At 48.1% G+C, this 25,696-nt stretch overlaps 3 protein-coding genes across 30 annotated transcripts in view; 2 read left to right on the top strand and 1 right to left on the bottom strand.

Moving 5' to 3' along the window:
• LOC100967331 (ubiquitin carboxyl-terminal hydrolase 4) overlaps positions 1-1,639 on the top strand; it is a 66,586-nt gene extending 64,947 nt beyond the window's left edge. For 6 of the 8 annotated variants that reach the window (XM_034956452.3, XM_055109942.2, XM_055109943.2 and 3 more), the window contains 2 exons: positions 364-452; positions 815-1,639. In XM_034956452.3, the coding sequence (XP_034812343.1) occupies positions 364-452; positions 815-973 (248 nt within the window). In that variant the 3' untranslated portion in view covers positions 974-1,639. The remainder of the gene's footprint in view (positions 1-363; positions 453-814) is intronic. The other 2 variants (XM_008971660.6, XM_055109944.2) reach the window with 2 other exon arrangements.
• Positions 1,640-1,973: 334 nt separating this feature from the next.
• Positions 1,974-9,520, top strand: C2H3orf62 (chromosome 2 C3orf62 homolog). 2 transcript variants are annotated; one of them, XM_008971655.4, is made up of 4 exons: positions 1,974-2,125; positions 2,424-2,838; positions 5,090-5,181; positions 6,657-9,520. In XM_008971655.4, exons 1-4 carry the CDS (start codon positions 2,044-2,046, stop codon positions 6,920-6,922), a joined length of 855 nt encoding a protein of 284 aa, XP_008969903.2. In that variant the 5' UTR covers positions 1,974-2,043; the 3' UTR covers positions 6,923-9,520. The 2 variants fall into 2 exon arrangements, with proteins under 2 accessions (XP_008969903.2, XP_008969906.2); XM_008971658.5 differs by lacking the exon at positions 1,974-2,125 and having other exon boundaries at positions 2,393-2,838.
• Positions 7,133-25,696, bottom strand: part of IHO1 (interactor of HORMAD1 1) — a 78,632-nt gene continuing 60,068 nt past the window's right edge. For 17 of the 20 annotated variants that reach the window (XM_055109954.2, XM_055109955.2, XM_055109956.2 and 14 more), the window contains 2 exons: positions 22,600-22,703; positions 7,133-21,960 (listed from right to left, as the gene is read on the bottom strand). In XM_055109954.2, the coding sequence (XP_054965929.1) occupies positions 20,809-21,960; positions 22,600-22,703 (1,256 nt within the window). In that variant the 3' untranslated portion in view covers positions 7,133-20,808. The remainder of the gene's footprint in view (positions 21,961-22,599; positions 22,704-25,696) is intronic. The other 3 variants (XR_010111432.1, XR_010111433.1, XR_010111434.1) reach the window with 1 other exon arrangement.

The following is a 25,696-nucleotide window of genomic DNA, read 5'->3' as shown; positions in this document are numbered from 1 at the left end:
TGTTTTGCTTAAATCTTAGAAGTTTCAGCTCCTTTTATGGGTTCCCTGGTTTTGGATTATTGCACATAGCCATCCTGAAGATTGGCACTGAATAGCTCTATTTTTTCTATTAGTTTCCCAAAATTATAGTTTAAAATCTTGGTCCCTGACAGCTCCATTTTTAGCCTTTTGATCCTTTTTGAGAAGGAACAGATTAGAAAAGAAGGTGAGTTGTTTTTTGGTTGTTAAGACACACACTGTAAACTTTTTTAATTTCAGGGGTTTTGTTTTGGGGATTTTTGTGTTTATTTAGTGCAAGCCTAATAAGCTAGCCAGATTAATTCTCTGGAGACCGCTAGAGTATTTTCTTTGTTGACTTGGCAGACACTGCATATGCGAAGAACAAACTGAATGGTAAATGGTATTACTTTGATGATAGCAACGTGTCCCTGGCCTCTGAGGATCAGATAGTGGTGAGTAGGCCATGATATGTGGTTCTTCCTCATGTCTTTATGGATTAAAGCTGGGAAGAGCCTCTATCAGGCTAGTTGGTTATTTCATCATCCTGATGTGACAGTGGGAGCTAGGTGTGACAGAGCTGGCTGGCATTCCTTCAGGGACCTTCATAAATGAGAAGCTCAGCTCTCCTCAGAGTTCTCTGCACAAGGCTCCTTCCATTTCCTGCTGCCTGGCAGGGGCAGCCATCCTCAGATGGAAGGGTCTCCTCTGTGTGGATATGGCAGATCCTTGAGGGTTTTGGACAGCTAGAGAAAAGCTGGGGAAAATGGGTGATTTTTCCAAGCACTGAATGGTCTTTCCCCCTCTTGTATTTCAGACTAAAGCAGCTTATGTGCTATTTTACCAACGTCGAGATGATGAATTTTATAAGACACCTTCACTTAGCAGTTCTGGTTCCTCTGATGGAGGGACACGACCAAGCAGCTCTCAGCAGGGCTTGGGGGATGATGAGGCTTGCAGCATGGACACCAACTAATGCTGACTCCACGATCCTGCCACCCTGTAGCGCCAGTGTAATCCCCCAGGAGAACATCTTTGACACTCTGCAGACTGCTAGTGTTCTGTCTAAAAACCAGACAAGGAAATACCCTTCTTTTATGAGCAGAAGGAAACAAACAAAAAAAAGAAGACCGTTTACCTAGAAGAAGCTATGTCAAGAGGCTGAATTATTTTTATTTTTAAACAGGTGGTGAGAAATTTCTGTGAAACCTGTGAAGCTGAAAAGGGGGTGGGATGGGGGTACTCAATGGAGTATGTCTGATGGATCCCAAAGAATGGAGAGGAACACAGGCGCTGAGTATGGAGCAGCCTGGAGACCCACCCCACCTGCAGGGCTGCCCTGAGCGCCTGGATTTCTGGTTCTGATGCCGATGCTAGTCACCCCAAGTAGTCTGCTCACAGTAACCCAAGCCTCAAGTAAACTCCCCTTTCCCTCGCTATGTGCACTGGTATGGGTTTATAATTTTCTGAAAGTTACCCACTGAAGCCCATTTCTCCGTTGAGTCATCTTGTAATTTCCAGCTTTCTTCCCGCTAAGGAAGATATCTAGTGTTGGGGATCCTGGCCCCTCAACCTCCTGTGGAACCCAGCAGTTCTGTTATATCCCCTGCTACCCTAGATGAATTAAGACGGTTAAATACTGTGTGGAACTTTTATTAGATAACACACTTTTTATTAGATAACGCTTAAAGGAAGTCAGTACATAAAACTGCCCGGTGCTGTGTCCCGTCCAGTTGTTTCCATGTTGGCTTGAGAACAGAAATCTTTGTGGGAGTTAGCCGGGAAAGGGCTCCAGTTCATGCCGATTTAGGGTAGTAATACATTTTGGTGTTACCCAGATGCTTTCTAGAACGGGTTCTTTCCTCATCCCTGCCAAGACTCTTCCCGGGGCCCCCATTCGAAAGCCCCGTCCCCACTCCCACCGCGGGGCCAGCCGCTGCGTGTGGGCAAGGCTTTAAGGAACCGTACGTACGGGTCCGGGCTTTTTTGTCTGACCTTCAACCTAATCCGTGGGGGTTTGGGGCCTGCGCGGGGCACGCGCATGCGATGACCGTTGGATGGGTCGGCGTCACTGCGCTGCGGGTGAGGACAAGGACGTGGCTGCCGACTCGCCAAAGGGGGGGTGCCGGTAGGGCCAGCGGCCTGGGAGCCGCGGTGGGGCGGGAGGCAGCGGCGGGGCGGGCCAGGAAGCTGTGGGAAGTGGGGCGGGGCGTCTTTGGGGCTTCTGGCAGATGGCGGGTCCCTCCGCGAGAGCCGAGAACCGCCTACTCCAGGAGGAAAGCCCGAGGGTTGTGGGTCCTGCTATAGCCAGGGCCAAGCTCCAGGAAATCGTGGCCGTTCAGGGGTAGTTTGCAGCCTCATTTGTAACATTATTGTGTTGTCCTGTGCATTTCCAATGCATTACATAAAGACATGGTCGCTTTTAGGAGAAATGTCTGAAAAACTAAGAAGATGCAGAAAGGAACTGACTGCAGCCATTGACCGGGCCTTTGAAGGAGTTAGTTATTCCCAGGAGTGCACAGGCCAGCAGAAGCTGGAACTGAGCGCCGCGCCGCTCTCCTCCTCGCTGCCCGTGCACAGGCTCCTCTGCAGAAGACATCCTCTGGCAGCCTGCTCTTCTGCTGCTCCTTTTGCTGCTGTCCCATGTGCTCCTGAGAATGAGAACCCTGCCTTTGCAACAAACCATGCCCCGGTAAATGCAAAACCACATGCTCTGTGCCCCGAGAGAAAACCTCTGACCAGCAAGGAAAATGTACTGATGCATTCCTCCATTTTGGCACCTGAAAGAGAGTCTTGGAGAACTGCAGGAGAGGGGGAAAACTGGAGAAAAGAAAATTTAAGGTGATTCTAATTTTGATAGTTTAACAGCTACAATTAAGGGGATTCTTGTTTCTGAAAAAGTTGTTGAAGATCCTAGATTTAGTTCATGACAGTGCTCTTTCCTCCTCTTGGCAGCTCTGTGACTGCATTTGGGGAGTTGACAGACATTCTTCAGAATCTGGCCTAGGAAACAGTTATATTTTGTGTATATGTTCCAGTTGAGGGGCTAGTTGTCAATCGTTGATGTCAAACCAGTCATGGAAACCACTTTGCAGTACCCAAAGGGGTAGTGGATGTAAAATAACCGGGTTTTAAAAATAACCTTATTTTTTAAGTTGCAGAAACAAAAGTCTTAATTCCATCTTAACTCCTGTGTTTGAATCTGGACACTGGGGCCTTTGATACCCTCCTTTGCCCACATTAGGGAGAGGCTGAATTGAAGGCTGGGCCTTATCTTTGCCTCTGCTCCCTGCTCTTACCCCAGATCTTTTTGGACCATCACCAGGTCTCCTCTAGACTTTTTCTTCTCCCAAGTAACTTGAAATTGCCTGGTCCCAGGCACCTTGACTTGGAGAAGGGATGAATGTATGAGATGAAACTTCAGGCCGGGCGCGGTGGCTCACACTTGTAATCCCAGCACTTTGGGAGGCCGAGGCGGGCAGATCACGAGGTCAGGAGATCGAGACCATCCTGGCTAACACGGTGAAACTATGTCTCTACTAAAAATACAAAAAATTAGCCGGGCGTGGTGGCGGGCGCCTGTAGTCCCAGCTACTCGGGAGGCTGAGGCAGGAGAATGGCATGAACCCGGGAGGCGGAGCTTGCAGTGAGCCGAGATCACGCCACTGCACTCCAGCCTGGGCGACAGAGCGAGACTCCGTATCAAAAAAAAAGAAACTTCAAAGTTCTGCCATCTTGGCTGCTTCATAGGAAGGGGATAAAGAGGCCATTTAATTGGTTCAACTCCACAAAAATTTTTTTCCTTTCAACTCCACAAATATTTATATTGGTACTCATAAGCAGTGCAGGCCTTGCCGGGTGTGATGGCACGCCTGTAATCTCAGCACTTTGGGAGGCTGAGGAGGGTGGATCGCTTGAGGTCTGGTGAAACCCCGTCTCCACTAAAAATACAAACATAAGCCGAGCGTGGTGGCGCGCGCCTATGATCCCAGCTACTTGGGAGGCCAAGGCAGGAGAATTGCTTGAATCCTGGAGGCAGAGGTTGCAGTGAGCTGAGATCTTGCCATGGCACTCCAGCCTGGGCAACAGAGCAAGACTCCATCTTAAAAAAAAAAAAATGCTGGGCACAGTGGCTCACGCCTGAATCCCAGCACTTTGAGAGGCTGAGGCGGATGAATCACCTGAGGTCAGGAGTTTGAGACCAGCCTGGCCAACATGGTGAAACCCCGTCTCTACTAAAAATAGAAAAATTAGCTGGGTGCGGTTGCGGTCGCCTGTAATCCCAGCTGCTCCAGAGGCTGAGGCAGGAGAATCACTTGAACCCAGGAGAAGGAGGTTGCGGTGAGCCGAAATTGCGCCCTTGCACACCAGCCTGGGCAACAAGAGCAAGACTCTGTCTTTAAAACAAACAGGCCGGGCGCGGTGGTTCAGTCCTGTAATCCCAGCACTTTGGAAGACTGAGGCGGGCAGATCACCTGAGGTCAGGAGTTCGAGACCAGCCTGGCCAACATGGTGAAACCCGCATCTCTACTAAAAATACAAAAATTAGCTGGGTGTGGTGGCAGGCGCCTGTAATCCCAGCTACTCAGGAGGCTGAGGCAGGAGAATCACTTGAACCTGGGAGGCAGAGGTTGCAGTGAGCCGTGATTGCGCCATTGCACTCCAGCCTGGGGGACAAAGCGAGACTTCATCTCAAAAAAATAAATAAATAATAAAAATAAATAAGTAAACAAATGCAGGCTGGGTGAGGTGGCTCATGCCTGTATTCCCAGCACTTTGGGAGGCTGAGGCGAGTGGATCGCCTGAGCCCAGGAGTTCGAGACCAGCCTGGGCAACATGGCTAAACCCTGTCTCTAAAAAAGAAAAAAATTTAATACAGTCTGCGATGCTCGTGAGTCATTATGGTAAAGCTGTTAGTCCATTTATCCACTGATGTAGCAGTTTCCAATTGTCCTTTAATCAAAGCATAAATGACAAGGTCACCAGTAAGTTTTTGTCTTTGAGATTATCTAAAACTGAGTTTCCCTTCAATATTTTCTTGAAAGAGAATCTAATTCCCCACCTTTTCTTCCCCCCCACCTGGGGGCTGCAGGAAAGATATGGAGAGAGATTTGAAGGCTGATTCAAACATGCCACTCAACAATTCTAGCCAAGAGGTCACAAAGGATCTGCTTGATATGATTGGTGAGTACAGTGGGCAAGTCCATCCTGTCCTTGGGAAGATAGGTCCTTCACATGGGTCTGAGTCAGCAAATATCTCAGATATAAGAAATGCTCTCGGCCAGGCACAGTGGCTCATGCCTGTAATCCCAGCACTTTGGAAGGCCGAGGAGATCGAATCATGAGGTCAGGAGTTCAAGACCAGTCTAACCAATATGGTGAAACCCCGTCTCTACTAAAAATACAAAAATTAGCCAGGCGTGGTGGTGCACGCCGGTAATCCCAGCTACTCGGGAGGCCGAGGCAGGAGAATTGCTTGAACCCGGGAGGCAGAGGTTGCAGTGAGCTGAGATCATGCCACTGCACTCCAGCCTGGGGGACAGAACGAGACTCTGTCTCCAAAAAAAAAAAAGATTAGGAGAAAAATTAGAAGTCAAAAGCTTTCCTATAATTCTACCACCCAGAGATAACCACTGTTAATATAGATATAGTATAGCATACATCCTGTCAGACTTTTTTTTCTACATACAAATCTGAATGTCCTGTATGTGAACTACATGTGCTCTATTTTTTATTTTGTCTTTTTATTATTAGTAGTAGTATTTTTTATAAATAGAGACAAGGTCTTGCTTTGTTACCCAGGCTGGTCTTGAACTCCTGGTCTCAAGTGATCCTCCTGCCTCAGCCTCCCAAAGTGCTGGGTTTACAGGCACACCATGCCAATGTGCCCTGTTTTTAAAAAACTCATACTACAGCTCCTAGTAAAGGGATGTATAACCGTGGGTGCTGCCTGAAGCTGTTGTTTCTGAAGGATCTCCAGGTTATGAGGGAGGAAAGGGAGGCCTGGTGAGGGTAGGGTACTCACCCTGGGCCACAAAGTAAAATCCCTGCCAGCCTGTGACTTCAGTGGCCTGAGTCTCCTCCAGTAGCTTCAGGAGGTAAACTGAAGTCATTACTGCCTCTACCCACCATCTTCCTTGGCTTTCACCAACATCAGGGAGGTTTTTTTTTTGGTTTTTTTTGTTTTTTGTTTTTTGAGACAGGGCCTCACTCTGTTGCCCAGGCTGGTCTCAAACTCCTGGGCGCAAGTTATTATTCTACCTCAGCCTCTCAAGTTGCTGGGATTGCAGGTACACACCACCGCTCCTGGCTGGGCAGCAGTTTATTACCCTAAAGACCTTGTTTCCTTGTTTTTTTTCACATTGTGTCTTGTCATCCCTGAGAGCCAGGACAACCATGTACATTTCTATACCCTCCCACTTATACCTTTCTTGGGGACTGGGATATAGTTGGAACTCAGTAAATGCTTGGGCCTGAAAGGAAGGTACCAAACCCACCCTAATTTGGCAGTCTGGCAGCCTGCCTGTCCTGGGGCAGGAATGCCTGCTTTTACACAATCCCTGATAAATGACAACCCATTCATGGTTTTTAACTTGCGCCTGAAATGTCTTCAGAAACCTTCCACTGGAATTGTAAAGCTGAATGTTCTTATTTTTAAGACCATACAAGCATCCGAACTATTGAAGAATTGGCTGGAAAAATAGAATTTGAAAACGAATTGAACCACGTGTGTGGTCATTGCCAAGATTCACCCTTCAAAGAGGAAGCCTGGGCCCTGCTCATGGACAAGAGCCCTCAGAAGGCCACAGATGCTGACCCTGGCAGCCTCAAACAGGCTTTTGATGATCATAATATTGTTGAGACTATTCTGGACTTGGAAGAGGACTACAATGTGATGACGTCTTTTAAATACCAAATTGAGTAAGGACAGTTATCTAAGCTTTGATTCCTTACAGCAGGAGGCTGCCCTTGAGCCTGAGCAGAAGCAGCTACAATGGCCGTCAGGGGCCACATTTCTCAAAAGGTTGGCAGAACCTGAATTACCAGACCCTTTTTAAATCCCAGTTGTGTCCCTTTTTAAGCTGTGAGACCAGTTTTTTGAATTCCATTGCTTTGAAATGTTTCCTATTACTGATTTTTTTTTTTTTTTTTTTTTTTTTACTTTCCTTGACATCTTGAATGTGTTTTTTTGATTGATGTTCAATATACCCAGTACCCATGGTAGGTGTGGGTCGTGGGCCTCTGCTGTGTCTCTTAGTGTTCTTTTCCATGGGCCCCTAAAAAAGTACAGGAGTGGCCAGGTACAGTGGCTCACGTCTGTAATCCCAGCACTTTGGGAGGCCAAGGCGAGTGGATCACTTGAGGTCAGCAGTTTGAGACCAGCCTGGCCAACATGGCGAAACCCCATCCCCACTAAAAATACAAAAATTAGCCAGGAGTGGTGGTGTGCACCTGTAGTCCCAGCTACTTTGGAGGCTGAGGTAGGAGAATTGCTTGAACCTGGAGGCGGAGGTTGCAATGAGCCGAGATGGCACCGCTCCCCTCCATCCTGAGTGACAGAGCAAGACTCTGTCTCAAAAAAATAATAATTTAGCTGGTCATGGTGGTTCGTGCCTGTAGTTCCAGCTACTTGGGTGGGGACTGAGGTGAAAGGATCACTTGAGGCCAGGAGGCAGAGGTTGCAGTGAGCTGAGATCACGCCACTGCACTCCAGCATGGGTGACGGAGTGAGACCCTGTCTCAAAAAAAAAAAGGAAAAAAAAGGGAAGAAAGGAAACTGAATCTCAGGGAAGTGCCCACCTCCTGAGCTAATAAGAGGAAGGAATATGGGGGTGAGGCAGAGCTGGCAAAAGGCTGTTTTTTGTTTTGATTGTTTTTAAAGACCAAGTGAAGTATAGTATAAGAAGTGGGGAAGGAGTGGAACAAGGAGTTAGATCTGTAACTGTGAGTAGTCAATTGAGATAACTCAATACCTTTGGACCTGATTGTTTTTAAAGACTGAGTGTAGTATAAGAAGAGGGTAAGGAGTAGAACAAGGAGTTAGATCTGAAACTGTGAGTAGTCGATTGAGATAACTCACTACCTTTGGACCAGCCAGGGCTGTTTATAAGTGCTAAAGCCCGAACAAACCAAAGAGTTAGGGAGAAAGGCCTAACTAACAGCTGAGTGATTGTCCAACAGACTGTCTTTTAGGCCAGTGACTCTGGCATAGGGCAGGCTGCATAGCCAGCAACATCCCTTACCACAGGTCTAGTGATTCCTCTGGGCTCAAAGGTGGAGGCTACACACCCACTCCTTAGCAGAGGTTGGCCTGGCACCTGCTGGTGCCCCAAGAACTATGGCATGGTTAGACCCTGGCCACTTGATTGCATGTGCCTCCCCAGTGGGCGTGCCCTGGTTCCCAACCAGTTGTGGCCACTGCCACTGCCCTGCCTGGGGCAGGAGTTGAGGTTAAGGCTAACTACAGGCTCCTTCCAGGCCACCTACCACTCAGACCCTGCAGGAGGTAGCACAAAGCATTCACAGCCTGTGGAGTCAGAGGCCAATTTCTTCTCCCTGAGCAAGAAGAATGGAAGCAAATGAAAAGTGCTCACAGTATGCTCAACTGCCCCTGCTCAGGTGAAGAATAGCCTGTCTGGATGGAGAGATGTCAGGCTACTTGATACTCAGAAAAACAGGTCTCAAAACAGTGCCTTCCAAATAATACATGTGGATGTGGACACTCTTCTATAGACGAGGTGGAGCTTAATTCCTGTCCTTACCCCCATATTCCCACCTCATTACCACCCTTTGAAGGTGAACTAGACTTAATGATTCTTCCCACGACTAAAGTAGGAAAAGGGAAAAGTCACAAACTTATAGTGGGGAAGCCTGGCAGACACCTAACCAAGTGATGTCATGTATATGTCATGAGAGGGGTGCATCACTTCCCTGGTATTCCTACCAAAAACCCAAATTCCCAGTGTATGATCTTGAGACAAATGTTAGACAAATCCAGACGTGGGGTACATTCTACAAGATACCTGGCCAGAACTCAAGACTGTTGAGATGGCCGGGTGCAGTGGCTCATGCCTGTAATCCCCGACACTTTGGGAGGCTGAGGCGGGCAGATCACTTGAGGTCAGAAGTTCGAGACCAGCCTGGCAAACATGGTGAAACCCCACCTCTGCTAAAAATACAAAAATTAGCCAGGCATCATGGCATGTGCCTTTAGTCATAGCTACACAGGAGGCTGAGGCAGGAGAATTACTTGACCCCAGGAGGTGGAGGTTGCAGTGAGCCAAGATCGCATCACTGCACTCCAGCCTGGGCAACAAGCAAGACTCCACCTCAAAAAGAAAAAAAAAAGACTGTTGAGGTCATGAAAAATAAGGAAAGACTCAAAAACTATCAACAGACCACTAAAGACCAAGAAGACACAATGGCTAAATGCAACATGGAATCCTGGAGTGCATCCTGGAAGAGAAAGAGAACATTATTGGAAAAACTGATAAAACTTGAATAAAAACTAGTGTTTAATGTATTGATGTCAGTTTCTTAGTTTTGACAAATGTATCAGAGTTATGTAAGATGTTAACATGGAGAGGCTGAGTGAAGGATATATATGAAGTACATTTTCTGTAAATCTAAAGTTATCCCCAAACTTAAAATGCATGTAATTGCACTTTGGATCAAGTGCAACTGATCTCAAGTTTGTGAAAATGTGTATGAGCTCATGTGCAAAAAAACTTTTGGGGGTGATGGATAGGAGGGTATAGTCTTTTTTTTGTCATCTGTATTTTCTAATTGATCTGCAGTGGACATGTATCACTTCTGTAAAGACAAAAGCAGTTAGTTTAAAAACCCTCATCTCCAGTCAACTAGCCATGGACATCCTTCACAAAGTACCTGTCCAGACCCAACTTTCAGTTACTGGAGTGGAGCCTAGGGGCCACACCAGGAGGGCTTGGCAGGACCCTGACACGAGGGCAGTCCTTTTCTGGGGGAGCTAGATCCTCAGGAGCTGGGTTATCTAGGTCTCAAAGAGCTGTTTCTCAGGAGCTCAGTTAGTTCACTGGTTTACTACTGGTCAGGGCCTGGCCCCTCCCAGGTGGGGCTTTGCAGACGTGGCTGTATTAAATAGGGATCTAGCCAGGCAGGGTGGCTCACTCCTGTAATCCCAGCACTTTAGGAGGCCGAGGCGGGTAGATCACTTTAGGTCAGGAGTTCAAGACCAGCCTGGCCAACATGGTGAAACCCTGTCTCTACTAAAAATACAAAAATTAGCCAGCGTTGTGGCGCATGCCTGTAGTCCCAGCTACTTAGGAGGCTGAGGCAGGAGAATTGCTTGAACCCAGGAGGCAGACATTGTAGTGAGCTGAGATCGTGCCATTGCACTCCAGCCTGGGTGACAGAGTGAGACTCTGTCTCAAAATAAATAAATAAATAAATAAATAAATAAATGGGGATCTATCTATCCCTTACTCTAGAAGACTTTGAAATTTATTTATTTTTCCTACCTGGAGTAGAGACGGGAATGAGGGCCCAGCACAGGGTGGGGGTGAGGAATGAGGGAGAATACAGGCTCTCCCTGGCCAGAGAGACAGGTATGTCTTTGCTTAAGCAAAGCCTTTATTTAAAAATTCAGATTTTCCAAACAGGCAATTCATCCTGGAATCCTTGAATGTGGAACTTTTCCTCACTAGAAATGCAGCTGTACAGTCAAGCAGGTGAGTCCTGAGCCTCTCCATGCCAGTCCCAGATTAGCAGGGAGTGGGCACATAGGCCTCCTCATTTCCCTGGTGACACGATCTACTCCTGTCTCTGCATCTCTGGCTCCCTGAGGTGCCCAAGAAGAACTTCCCGCCTTCGTCATCTGAGTCTATACAGTGGGCAGATACACGCTCATTTGCTCAGAACAGGGTTTGGGGAGCTGTTCTCCAGGGATTTAGTTGGAGGGGGAACAAAAGCCCAGAATTTTAATAAAACTTCCTCAGGTTTTTAAGGAGCTAGGACCAAATCCTTCTCAGGGAGACTTGATAGTTGACTTTGATCATGACTGAGAAACTTTAAATATTTTACATCATTCAGTTCTCTCCCCCACAGTTCATCTTGGCAAGCCAAACAATCACTGAATTGTTTCCGTGGAAACACCAAACTGCAATTTGGATTACCAGAATCAAAATAGAAACAAGACAGCTTCAAAAATAAATAGCTTTGGAACTTGCTAGTTGCAAACTGCAAATTCAAGCCATAGCACAAGGCATATGAGAAGATGGACCCATCCAACCCTATGACAAGAGATTTCCAGGATCCATGGCTGCATCCCACCAGTGTTCATGCCAAAGCCAGTAGAAACCAGGGTTGTAAGCCAACTGATGATAAACTTCGTAACAATACTTAAGGGAGGAGCTGGTCTTTAGAAGCTTCTAGAAAGAGAGATTTAAGAGCTGGAAGGGAAGGCTGAGAAGAAAGGGCAGGAACAAGGAGAGAGATAAGTGAATGGTGGAGTGAAGTTCCAGCAGGGAACACAGAGTCACAGCTGAGGCCTGGGAGAAAAGCAGCAATTCTTTTTTTTTTTTTGAGACAGAGTCTTGGTCTATTGCCCAGGCTGGAGTGCAGTGGCACAATCTCGGCTCAATGCAACCTCCGCCTCCCAGGTTCAAGGGATTCTCCTGCCTCAGCCTCCTGAGTAGCTGGGATTACAGGCCTGTGCCACCACGCCTGGCTAATTTTTGTATTTTTAGTAGAGACTGGGTTTCACCATGTTGGTCAGGCTGGTCTCGAACCCCTGACCTCGTGATCCACCCGCCTTGGCTTTCCAAAGTGCTAGGATTACAGGCGTGAGCCACCGCGCCTGGCCAGCAATTCTTTCAAAAGGGAAATTCAAAAGGGCTGGCGGCAGGCTGGAAATGACCCGGCCCTCAGTTCATTCTGATTCCTGTGTTCCCCACACTCACAGGCATCACGCCTGTGTAGTCACGTGGATCTGGTTCTACATTGTGAACTCTTGCCAGTTGAGCTCTGGGAGCACTTACATTAGCACACTTCTGCCTCTGTGAGGCTCAAGCCACCACAATTGGGCACTGGGACCTACCTTCTCATCTCTAGGACTCAGGGTTCCCCTTACCCATCTCTCTGCTGCTCCCCTCACTCTTAGGATAGGGGAGCCAACTCCTGGCACACCTGCCCTGATTCCTTGGCATTCTCCTGGGCCCACCCCACCACCGTCTCTTTCAATCCCAGAGATGATTCCAACAGCATCCACAGACCAGAAGGAAGGAGACAGACAACCTGGAGGCCTGTGTCCCTCACCTTTTCACTCAGGAATGCAGTGATAAAGTAACACCATTCTGCCAACTGGTGAAATTGTGAGTTGTCAATGTTCAAAGGTCAGTGAAGAAGATTTGCAAAAGGGGCCTAACTCAGGCCAATCTCCCTCCTGAAATGGCTAGACCAGGGGCTCACCTGGTATTAGAGTGCTGTTTCCTTTCTTTTTTTTTTTTTTTTTTTTTTAAGACAGAGTCTTGGCCGGGCGCGGTGGCTCACGCCTGTAATCCCAGCACTTTGGGAGGCCGAGGCAGGCAGATCACGAGGTCAGGAGATCAAGACCATCCTGGCTAACACGGTGAAACCCTGTCTCTATTGAAAATATGAAAAAATTAGCTGGGCATGGTGGCGGGCACCTGTAGTCCCAGCTACTCTGGAGGCTGATGCAGGAGAATGGCATGAACCCAGGAGGTGGAGGTTGCAGTGAGCGGAGATCACGCCACTGCATTCCAGCCTGGGCGACAGAGACAGGGTTTCACCATGTTGGCCAGCCTGGTTTCGAACTCCTGACATCAAGTGATCTGCCCGCCTTGGCCTCCCAAAGTGCTGGGATTACAGGCATGAGCCACTGTGCCCAGCCCAGGGTGGTACTTTTTTTTTTTTTTTTTTTGAGACGGAGTCTTGCTTGGCCTCCCAAAGTGCTGGTATTACAGGCATGGGCCACTGCGCCCAGCCTCAGAGTGGTACTTCTGATTGAGCCACAAGATGTTTTAATGTGGTAGCAAAGACCAATGAGTCATGCAAACCATGGGAGGACTTGGGAAGCCAATACACCTGATTATAGATGATTATTGAAAAGGCTCTGGGCCAGGTGCAGTGGCTCAAGCCTATAATCCCAGCACTTTGGGAGCCCAAAGCAGGAGAATCACTTGAGCCCAGCAGTTCGAGATCAGTCTGGGAAACAGGGAGACACCATCTCTATTTTTAAATTTTGTGTGTGTATGGCAGGGTCTCACTCTGTCACCCAGGCTGAAGTGCAGTGGTGTGATGTCGGCTCACTGCAACCTCCGCCTCCAGGGTTGAAGTGATTTCCTGCCTCAGCCTCCCAAGTAGCTGAGATTACAGGTGCCTGCCACCACACTTGGCTAATTTTTGTATTTTTTGTAGAGATGAAGTTTTGCCATGTTGGCCAGGTTGGTCTGTAACTCCTGACTTCAAGCGATCCACCTGCCTCGGCCTCCCAAAGTGCTGGGATTACAGGCGTGAGCGACCATGCCCGGACTATATTTAATTTTTGTTTTTGTTTTTTTTTGAGACGGAGTTTTGCTCTTGTTGCCCAGGCTGGAGTGCAATAGTGCGATCTCTGCTCACTGCAACCTCCGCCTCCCAGATTCAAGCGATTCTCCTGCCTCAGCCTCCCGAGTAGCTGGTATTACAGGCAGGCACCACCACGCCCGGCTAATTTTGTACTTTTAGTAGGGACGGGGTTTCTCCATGTTGGTCAGGCTTGTCTCAAACTCCCGACCTCAAACAATCCGCCTACCTCAACCTCCCAAAATGCTGGGATTATAGGCGTGAGCCACCGTGCCTGGCCCTTTTTAAAAAAATTTTTATAAAAAAAATTAAAAGCTGGGCACAGTAGCTCATGCCTGTAATCCTAGCACTTTGGGAGGCCATGGTGGGTGGATCATGAGATCAGAATTTCAAGACCAGCCTGGCCAAGAAGGTGAAACTCCATCTCTACTAAAAAATAAAAAAAACTAGCCGGGCGTGGTGACAGGCACCTGTAATCCCAGCTACTTGGGAGGCTGAGGCAGAGAATTTCTTGAACCCGGGAGGCTGAGGCAGAGAATTTCTTCAACCCGGGAGGCAGAGGTTGCAGTGAGCTGAGATTGCGCCACTGCACTCCAGCCTGGGAGACAGAGCGAGGCTCCGTCTCAAAAAAAAAAAAAAAAAAAAAAAAAAATTAAACGAAAAAGGCTCTGTCATCCAGAAACAAGATGAGGCTCAGGCTATTTGCATTATCCTTGGAATGTGTGGGAGAATATTAATATTTTAGGTTCCAACTAAATATCTAGAGGGAACAAAGGTTTACTCAGGAAATCTATTTGACAGTGGATCCCAGCCGTAGTGGGGAAGGACTCTGTGTTCTAGGCTGTCTGGAAAATGCCTGATTTGACAAAGAGTTTTGGCCTCAGGCCTGGCATAAGCTTGGCTCATGCCTGTAATCCCAGCACTTTGAGAGGCTGAGTAAGGCCGATCACTTGAGCCCAGGGGTTCAAGACCAGCCTGGGCAACATGGTGAAACCCCATCCCTACAAAAAATATAAAAATTAGCCCGGTGTGGCTGGGCCTAATGGCTCACGCCTGTAATCCCAGTACTTTGTAAGGCTGAGCCAAGCAGATCACTGGAGGTCAGGAGTTTGAGACCAGCCTGGCCCACATGGCCAAACCCTGCCTCTTCTAAAAATGCAAAAGTTAGCTGGGTGTGGTGACGGGCGCCTGTAATCCCAGCTACTCTGGAGGCTAAGAAGATGGCTTGAGTCCAGGAGGTCGAAGCTGCAGTGAGCTGAGATCGCACCACTGCACTCCAGCCTGGGTAACAAAGTGAGACTCTGTCTCAAAAAAAAAAAAAAAAAAAAGAAGTCAAAACTAACTTCTAGGAAGCAACTACCATTTTTTAAAATAGAGGCAGAGTCAGACCTGGTGCGGTGGCTCACGCCTGTAATCCCAGCACTTTGGGAGGCTGAGGTGGGCAGATCACAAGGTCAGGAGTTCGAGGCCAGCCTGGCCAACATAGTGAAACCCCATCTCTACCAAAAATACCAAAATTAGCTGGGTGTGGTGGTGGGTGCCTGTAATCCCAGCTACTTGGGAGGCAGAGGTTGCAGTGAGCCGAGATTGCACCATTGCACTCCAGCCTGGACAACAAGAGTGAAACTCCGTCTCAAAAAAAAAAAAAAAAAAAAAAAAAAAGAGGCAGAGTCTCACTGTGTTGCTGAGGCTGGTCTCAAACTCTTGGACTCAAGAGATTCTCCCTCTTCTGCCTCCCTAAATGCTGGGATTACAGGTATGAGCCACCGCGCCAGGCTGCAACTATCTTTTTTGAGAGTAGACAGGCTGTTTTCTGGGCACTTTGGGTGAGAGGAGTTGCTGGGAACTGACCTGGGAAAGAAAGCATCTTGTAGGAGGCCCCTCAACAGGAGCCCTTCGGAGCTTCTGAGGCAAAAACACGAAAAAGAGAAATTGGCTGGGCATGATGGCTCATGCCTATAATCCCAGCATTTTGGAAGCCAAGGTGGGCAGATCACCTGAGGTCAGGAGTTCGAGACTAGCCTGGCCAACGTGGTGAAACCCCGTCTCTACTAAAAATACAAAAATTAGCTGGTGTGGTGGCGGGCGCTGTAATCCCACCTTCTCTGGAGGCTGAGGCAGGAGAATTGCTTGAACCCGGGAGGCGGAAATTGCAGTGAGCTAAGATTGCACCATTGCACTCCAGCCTGGGCCACAAGAGCAAAACACCATCTCAAATAATAATAAATAAATAAATAGATAGATAGATACCTGTGAATGTCAAGAAAATTACGTACTGCAGTCAGCTTCATTTCCATCCTTGGGCTGTAGCCGGAGTTGTATCAGAGGGAGAAGCCCTTGGGTGGCTTGTTTGTTTTGTTTTTTTGAGACAGTCCTGCACTATTGCCCAGGCTGGAGTGCCGTGGCGCGATCCCAGCTCACTGCAACCTCTGCCTCCCAGGTTCAAGTGATTCTCCTGTCCCAGTCTCCCAAGTAGCTGGGATTATAGGCACCTGCCACCATGCCCAGCTAATTTGTTGTATTTTTAGTAGAGACGGGGTTTCACCATGTTGGCCAGGCTGGTCTTGAACTCCTGACCTCGTTGATTCGCCCGGCTCAGCCTCCCAAAGTGCTGGGATTACAGGCGTGAGGCACCACGCCTGGCCCTGTGTGGCTTTTTGGGCCTCAGGCCCATAGGCCTCCCACCACATCTGCCCCTGGGTAGCCACATACAGTTCCAGGAACATCTGAGGAGCCAAAGATGTTGATTGTTCCAGGGACATGCTTGGATGCTTGGGCTGTGTCACCCTCACCAAACCTGGCAGGAACACAGTAGTTAATTTTTTTTTTTTTTTGAGATGGAGTCTTGCTTTGTCGTCCACGCTGGAGTGCAGCGGTGTGATCTCGGGTCACTCCGCCTCTTGGGTTCACGCCATTCTCCTGCCTCAGCCTCCCGAGTAGCTGGGATTACAGGCTCCTGCCACCATGCCCGGCTAGTTTTTTGTATTTTTAGTAGAGATGGGGTTTCACCCTGTTAGCCAGGATGATCCTGATCTCCTGATCTCATGATCCACCTGCCTCAGCCTCCCAAAGTGCTGGGATTACAGGCGTGAGTCACTGCACCCGGCCTAATTTTTTTTTTTTTAAGCCTTAGGAATAAATTAAGAAACAGTATCTTTTTCTGATGATCCCCAGAGACAGGCAGTGTAATTTTAATTAACGCAGTCTTATTAGGAGATAAGTTTACTGTTCATTCTACAAAGACACTTAACTCATGGAACACTGAGTCACTCTAACCCTTGACTTCATTACACAAAATGAAACACTTCTGAAGAAATACAGAATTTCTTAACTCACGGCAGGATCAAAGAACAAAGGCTCCTGCTTTGGCATTTCAAAGTTGAACAGAGTTCTCAATAAGAAGGCCACAGTCAAATACTAATGGAATCTCAACTCTAAATTAAAATGACTAATCATTAAACTGTTCAACTTAAGAGTAATAAAAGATTTCTAGATACAGACCCCGCTGGCCTATAGTCAGTCTGGGAAGGGCTAGAAAGAACCAACCCATTGTGTGGCTGGGCTCCTTCCGTATCTTCCTTGCACAAGCAATGAAACCCAGCAGGGAAAGCAGTGGAGCTGGCAGAGGGCAGGGTGAGAAGACACCCAGTGAGGACTGAAGGGAGAGGAGAGGCCAGGGCAGCCTCAGGTACAGCTCATACCTGAACTTCCTTGGCCTCAGAGAGGGTTGCTGTGATTGCCCATGGCTCCCTACAGGCCACCGGAGGCACTTTGTCTGGAAATGAGAGTGAGAGCAGTTTAGGCTGGTGTCTGGCAGCCCTGCCATAGGTGTCCCGGGAAAATTCAACTCCTCCGTAATGAGACTTTGATGGGACACACATCCCTGAAAATAATGTAAAAAATAAGAAACAAGAACCATTGCTTTCTACAGTGGTCCACTCAGCGGCCCCAGTGTCATTTACTGTACTGGCTTGGAAATGGGCAAATTCTGGAAACTATCCATCCCATGAGGATTTTCCCCTTCATATAATACAGGAAAGGGAAAAACCAGTTTGAATGGGTGGTGTTTATTCAAAATAATCTTGTGAGAGCCTTAGGAACTAAAAAGATGGTATGTGTCTGATTTTCATACCTTCTTTTTTTTTTTTTATTTTTGAGAAAGAGTCTCACTCTGTCGCCCAGGCTGGAGTGCAGTGGCATGATCTCAGCTCACTGCAACCTTTAACTCCCTGGTTCAAGTGATTCTTCTGCCTCAGCCTCCAGGATAGCTGGGACTACAGGCACGTGCCACCAGGCCCACCTAATTTTTGTATTTTTAGTAGAGACGGGGTGTCACCATATTGCATATTGGCCAGGCTGGTCTCGAACTCCTGACCTTTGATCCACCCGCCTGGGCCTCCCAAGTGCTGGGATTACAGGCGTTAGCCACTGCGCCCGGCCCTGATTTTTTTTTTTTTTTTTTTTTTGAGACGGAGTTTTGCTCTGTCACCCAGGCTGGAGTGCAGTGGTGCAATCTTGGCTCACTGCAAGCTCTGCCTCCCGGGTTCATGCCGTTCTCCTGCCTCAGCCTCCCGAGTAGCTGGGACAACAGGCGCCCGCAACCATGCCTGGCTAACTTTTTCTGTTTTTAGTAGAGACGGGGTTTCACCATGTTAGCCAGGATAGTCTCGATCTCCTGATCTCGTGATCCGCCTGCCTGGGTCTCCCAAAGTGCTGGGATTACAGGCGTGAGCCACCGCGCCCGGCCTTTTTTTTTTTTTTTTTTTTTTTGAGATGGAGTCTCGCTCTGTCGCCCAGGATGGAGTGCAGTGGTGCGATCTCGGCCCACTGCAAGCTCTGCCTCGCTCTGTCGCTCAGGATGGAGTGCAGTGGCACGATCTCGGCCCACTGCAAGCTCCACCTCCCGGGTTCTCGCCATTCTCCTGCCTCAGCCTCCCAAGTAGCTGGGACTACAGGAACCCGCCACCACGCCCGGCTAATTTTTTTTTTTTTGTATTTTTAGTAGAGACAGGGTTTCACTGTGTTAGCCAGGATGGTCTCAATCTCCTGACCTAGTGATCCGCCCACCTCGGCCTCCCAAAGTGCTGGGATTACAGGCATGAGCCACTGCGCCCGGCCTCTCATTTTATTTTTAAGAGACAAGGTCTTGGTCTGTCACTCAGGCTGGAGTGCAGTGGCACAATCATAGCTCACTGTAACCTCAAACTCCTGGGCTCAAGTGATCCTCCCATCTCAGCCTTCCAAGTAGCTGAGACCACAGGTGCACGCCACCATGTCCAGCTAATTTTTTTTTTTTTTTTTTTGGTAGAGATAGGGTCTCACAGGCCGGGCGTGGTGGCTCACGTCTGTAATCCCAGTACTTTGGGATGCTGAAGTGGGCAGATCACCTGGGGTCGGGAGTTTGAGACCAGCCTGACCAATATGGAGAAAGCCATCTCTACTAAATATACAAAATTAGCCAGGTGTGGTGGCGTATGCCCGTAATCCCAGCTACTTGGGAGGCTGAGGCAGGAGAATCGCTTGAACCCGGGAGGTGGAGGTTGCAGTGAGCTGAGATCACGCCATTGCACTCCAGCATGGGCAACAAGAGTGAAACTCCTCAAAAAGCAAAAGGGCTGGGTGCGGTGGCTCACGCCTGTAATCCCAGCACTTTGGGAGGCCGAGGCGGGCGGATCACGAGGTCAGGAGATCGAGACCATCCTGGCTAACACAGTGAAACCCTGTCTGTACTAAAAATACAAAAAATTAGCCAGGCGTGGTGGCAGGCGCCTGTAATCCCAGCTACTTGGGAGGCTGAGGCAGGAGAATGGTGTGAACCCGGGAGAAGGAGCTTGCAGTGAGCCGAGATCGAGCCACTGCACTCCAGCCTGGGTGACAGAGCAAGACTCTCTTGTCTCAAAAAAAAAAAAAAAAAAAAAAAGAGATGGGGTCTCACCATGTTGCCCAGGTTAGTCTTGAGCTCCTGGCCTCAAGCAATCCTCCTGCCTCAGCCTCCCCAAGTGCTAGGATTACAAGTGTGCCTGGCTTCTATTTCATTTCCTAAGTAAACTTAAAAAATTAAACCAGGACATCAGTTTGATAAACTTGAAAGAAAAAATAGGCCAGGCGCAGTGGCTCATGCCTGTAATCCCAGCATTTTGTGAGGCTGAGGCAGGCAGATCATGAGGTCAGGAGTTCGAGACCAGCCTGGCCAACATAGTGAAACTCCCATCTCTACCAAAAATACAAAAATTAGCTGGGTGTGGTGGTGGGCGCCTGTAATCCCAGCTACTCGGGAGGCTGAGGCAGAATTGCTTGAACCCAGGAGGCAGAGGTTGCAGTGAACTGAGATCACACCACTGCACTCTAGCCTGGGTGACAGAGCAATACTCCATCTCGGTTGGGGGAGGGGGGGTGGAAAGAAAGAAAAAATATATATGCTTTTAAATGTTTTATCTTATTTCATTTCTGATAACAAAAAATACTTATGTGTTGCAAAAACTCAAAAACTTCAGCAAGATAAAAATGGAAAGCCAAAGTCCCATATAAGCCCACTGCTCTTCAGAAATACAAGGTCTACAATATTATTAGTTTTAAGAAAGTGCTTGAAAAACAGGACAAGGGAAAAAGCAACCAGGAAGAAAAATGGCTTGTGAGCAGTGATATGCTCTGGACATTTGCTAGTGAACGTCACCTCTTTCACTGGCAGGCTTATCATTTTATTTTCTCTGTTCACAAGAAGATTTAGGGTGTCCTGTAATATGTCTACTGATCAAAAAATGCAAACATTCTGGTAGCATAAGTGGCTAAAAATAAGAAAGAAAAAAATCCTGAGGCCTGAAAATGTATTGGTCATGTGTAGGGAATATTTTAAAGACCAAAAAATGTTGTTTGGAGTCATGCTGCCACCACAACAGTTTTATGAGAGCCCTTCTGCTACACAGTATTCCATAAGGAGGCCTGCCTGCCTTTCGCCAAAGTACAGGCACCCTGCTCCAGATGCCCCACAACCAGGCTGCTGCCTCAGTTTTCATCAGCACCATTTTCACATTTCATTCCAATAAATAAGGATGCACTTAATCCTTGTCAGGGGCAGCACCTGGTACCCAGAATGCTGGACCTTCCCTGCCCTCGTGCTCATTGCCCCACCTCAGCAGGGCCTCTGACCCTGGGTACTTGGCAGGCTTCAGAGACTTTCTGCTGTTGGCCAGCCCAAATGTCCTGCAATTTCTCTTTCTAGCTGAGACCAATAAATCAACTGTGGACTGGTCAGAAGCCATCATCATCACTGCTATCAAAACCCAGGTCATAGAGCAAATTCTTTCCTGCCTCCTTGCATAGAGGGGTCTCTGAACATCCAAGATTGAGGTCACTGAACCAGCTCATCTGGTGGTCCCCCTGGGAACTGCTGGAAAGTAGCCAGTTGTCTTGGGAAGAGCACCTGCTGAGCTGCAAGAGTCTTCCCTGCACTGCCCTCACTGTCTTATTGGGCATGACTGTTCCTCCCAGAATAGGGCAGACTGGTTTTCTGGGGCTCCTGGGACACTGCAGATGCAGAGGCTGAGCATGGGGTTCCTGCTGCCCCAGGAAGGGGCTTTGAGGGACAGAAATTGCAGGCTGAGGACTCTGATATTTGGAATTGAATTTACAGGTCTGGATTGGGATTTGTTTTTGCTTGCTGGCTATGAGCCTGCCTCTGTGGGCCCTGTGGGCCTTCCTGGGCTGCTGCTTCTTGTCTTTCCCCCGCATTTCTACAGTCCCATCTTTCTGTTTAATCACCAAATGTTTACGTGGGTCACACAAAAACATACTTTGGGCTTGATATTTTTGGCAGGCATTCTTAATGCTGGTTGAAAAGTTGTTTATCTCCAATGATGTGAGGTGTGAGGCTCCTTGGGAAACCAGGTCCCTGTCACTAGGAATCTTATGGCCTGGGATGCTGGAACCATGGTTCTTGGCACCTGTTTTAGTAACAGCCCAGTTCTTGCAGTTAGTCTGCACCGCCTTGTCCTTTACATGCCTATTTCTTTCATGGGACCCAAATGCTGGCAGTGCAGCCTCTTCTTGGAGAGCATCATTCTTTGCTCCTTCACCCCAGACATCAAATTCTCCAGGCTGTAGGGAGCCCATACCAGGATTCCATGCAGCAGGGAGGGCCTGGGCCTGCCATAAAACTGGTTTCTCAGAGGTGTATTTTTCCTGCCTGGTGAGATTGAGGCTCTGGGCCAAAGGTGGCGATGTCTGAGAAGCGCTGTCTTTCACTGGAGGCACTGAGATCAATCTCTTCAGCTCTGCTAGGACACTGGGCACATTCAGCTGGCCTAGCTGCTCACACAGCTGCTGGAATTCCTGACTCTGCTGAGCAACTAAAACTTCAAGGTGCTTCAGGTTGGACTTCATTTCTATAAACTCTGCTTGTCTCTGGGGAGAGAGGCAGTGAGAAAGACAGTGATGGACAGTGCAAGTCAGAAAGCACAATAAAACGTGAGAACAGACCAATGGATGTGACAGCAGAACCAAGGCTTGCTCCTTGTAGGGAACCTCCCAGGGTAAGCACAATTACACTCTGGAGTTGAACCCCTGGGGCCCACATCATGTCAAGGAACCTTGGGGAAGGAAGCTAGTCTATATGCTGGCCCCTTTCCAAGTGGCCTGTGCTGGCCTCTTGTCTTAGCTGAAAATTTGCAACTTTAAAGGTTTCTTAGCCGGGCGCAGTGACTCACACCTGTAATCCCCAGCACTTTGGGAGGCTAAGGCAGGTGGATCACAAGGTCAAGAGATTGAGACCATCCTGGCCAACATGGTGAAAAACCCCCTCTCTACTAAAAATACAAAAATTAGCTGGGCGTGGTGGTGCACACCTGTAAGTCCTAGCTACTCAGGAGGCTGAGGCAGGAGAATTGCTTGAACATGGGAGGCGGAGGTTGCAGTGAACCGAGATTGCACCACCGCACGACAAAGCGAGACTCTGTCTCAAAAAAAAAAAAAAAAAAAAGTTTCTCTCTGGGTCTAGTTCAAAGCCCAAAACACACTTAGAAAGAGGTTGGGGTTTACACTTACAGCTTCAAATCTTTTCTTCATCTCAAGGATGGCCTGCTCCATGTTGCCTTTGTCCTGGACTGCCTCAAACACCAGGTCATTCTGGGCCTGTATAGTCTCTTGTACTAAATACAAAACAGTGACAGTTCACCTCCTGAAGACTATGTATGGTATGTCCCATCTGCCCAAACCACAGAACCACAGCAGTGAAAAGGGAGGAGCTGGATGCAGACCGGAGTGGTTCCTCCAGGCTCTCCTTCCCTCCCTCCTTGACAAGATCCTGGCTAGGGCAGACCCAACCTCAGCACCTGCTGGGGACTCTGAGAATCAGTTGCCCAGACAACAGCACAAAAGCTTCTGTGGCCTTCCTTCTTGGCCCTGTCATCAGAGTGATCTTAGTAGAATGCACCCTCTGAAACCTTCATTGAAACTTTTTTTCTTTTTTTTTTTGAGACGGAGACTAGCTCTGTCACCCAGACTGGAGTGCAGTGATGCAATCTTGGTTCACTGCAACTTCCCCCTCCCAGGTTTGAGCGATTCTCCTGCCTCAGCTCCTAAGTAGCTGGGATTACATGCGCATGCCACCATGCCCTGCTAATTTTTGTATTTTTAGTAGAGACGGGGTTTCACTATGTTGGCCAGGCTGGTCTTGAACTTCTGACCTCCGGTGATCTGCCCGCCTCGGCCTCCCAAAGTGCTGGGATTACAGGCGTGAGCCACCATGCCCAGCCCGTTGAAACTTTCGATGGCACCCCACTGGTCACTGAACAAAATCTAAATCTTTAAATTGGCTAACAAGATCTGGGCTCACTTCCCTTTACCCATTTGTCCTCCTCCATGTCTCTGGACTCTTGTTTTCTCTCTCACCACTGGCCTTTGTGCAAAGTCTTCCCTTAGCTTCAAGTACCCTGTCTCTGTCCCTGTCATTTCCCCCCCCACCCCACAACCAATCACCACCTTAGTCCAGCTAATTCCTATTCTTCCTTCTACTTTCAGCAGTTACCTCCTCAGAAAATACCATTTCCACTCGGCTAGGGTGTTGCTTCTCTCTGCCGGTAGCACCGTGTATGTGCCCTACCATCATTTATTGCCCTCCACTTATTTATCCCATACTTACACTTGGACCCAAATAGACTTGGGGACCTAGGTGCTAACTACATCAGGACTGATTGATTTTCCTCTTTTGCACAGTGAGATTCTGCATGCACACACACACACACACACATTTATTTAATGACACATTGTGTTGCAATTTATTGCCATCCTCTTGCTAGACTACAGGTCATATGAAGATGCTTTTATATTTATTCAACGAATGTTTAATGAGCATATACTATGTGCCAGGCACTATGGATATAGCAGTTATCAAGACAGATAAAGCTAGCTGGGCGTGGAGACTCACGCCTGTAATCCCAGCACTTTGGCAGGCTGAGGCAGGCAGATCACCTGAGGTCAGGAGTTCGAAACCAGCCTAGCCAACATGATGAAATCCCGTCTCTACTAAAAATACAAAAATGAGCCAGACGTGGCGGCGGGTGCCTGTAGTCCCAGCTACTTGGTTGGCTGAGGCACGAGAATTGCTTGAACCTGGGAGGTAGAGGTTGCAGTGAGTTGAGATCCCACCATTGCACTCCAGCCTGGGTGACAGAGCGAGACTTCATCTCAAAAAAAAAAAAAAAAAAAAAGACAAAGCCCTCTTGAAATTGCAATCTTAGGGAAAACAGGAGGTAGTTAATGACTAATTATACAAATAACTATAAATGTAATAACTGCTCTAAAGGAAAAGCATACTGTGCTTGAGACCATGTAACTGTAGACTTAGTCACTCTCAGGGGTAAGATTTCCCTAAGAAACTGATATTTAGCTGAATTGTCATAAAACTGTAAGGGAAAGAATATTACCAACAGAAGAAAGAGCACGTTCCAAACAGAGGAATTGAGATCAGCATGGCTGAAACATGGTGAGCAAGGGGCCCAGGAGCAGGCCACAGCTGAGGGGAGGCAGGTCACAGTTACACAGAGGGGTGTATGAGCCATGGCAAGATTGGTGGACTTGAATTCTTTTTTCTTTCTTTCTTTCTTTTTTTGAGACAGAATCTCATTCTGTCGCCTAGCTGGAGTGCAGTGGCACGATCTCAGCTCACTGCAACCTCTGCCGCCTGAGTTCAAGCAGTTCTCCAGCCTCAGCCTCCGGAGTAGCTAGGATTACAGGCATGCACCACCATGCCCAGCTATTAATTGTATTTTAATAGAGATGGGGTTTTGCCACGTTGCCCAGGCTGGTCTCAAACTCTTGACCTCAGGTGATCCACCCGCCTCAGCCTCCCAAAGTGCTGGGATTACAGGCATAAGCCACCATGCCTGGCCGAAATATATACCTTTATCTGAAAGTTTATTGTCAGACACTGTGCTAGGAGAATGGGAAACAATTTTGAACAAAACTGTCTACCTACATGATTTTTTTTTTTTTGAGACTGAGTCTCGTTCTGTTGCCAGGCTGGAGTGCAGTAGTGCAATCACAGCTCACTGCAACCTCTGCCTCCGGGTTCAAGCAATTCTCCTGCCTCAGCCTCCCAAGTAGCTGGGACTTTAGGCACGCAACACCATGCCCAGCTAATTTTTGTATTTTTAGTAGAGACAGGGTCCACCATGTTGGCCAGGATGATCTCGATCTCTTGACTTCATGATTCGCCCACCTCGGCCTCCCAAAGTGCTGGAATTACAGGAGTGAGCCACCATGCCCGGCCGAATTCTACAGTCTAGAAGAGGGAAAAAATAATAAACAGGCTGGGCACAGTGGCTCACACCTATAATCCCAGCACTTTGGGAAGCCGCTGAGGCGGGAGGATTGCTTGGGCCCAGGAGTTCTAGACCAGCCTGGACAACATAGTGAGATCCTGTCTCTACAAAATGAAAAATAAAAATTAGCTGGGTGGGGTGGTATGTGCCTGTGGTCCTAGCTACTCGGGAGGCTGAGGTGGGAGAATTGCTTGATCCCAGGAGGTCAAAGCTACAGTCAGCTGTGATTGTGCCACTGCACTCCAGCTTTGATGACAGAGGGAGACCCTATCTCAAAAATAAAAAAAAAGAAAAGAAAAAAGCAGTAAGAAATGGTACAT

The sequence above is a fragment of the Pan paniscus genome, chromosome 2 (assembly GCF_029289425.2).
Source record: "Pan paniscus chromosome 2, NHGRI_mPanPan1-v2.0_pri, whole genome shotgun sequence".
Classification (NCBI taxonomy): domain Eukaryota; kingdom Metazoa; phylum Chordata; class Mammalia; order Primates; family Hominidae; genus Pan; species Pan paniscus.
The sequence above is the reverse complement of the archived record's forward strand: the minus strand, read 5'-3'. Positions and strand labels throughout refer to the sequence as shown.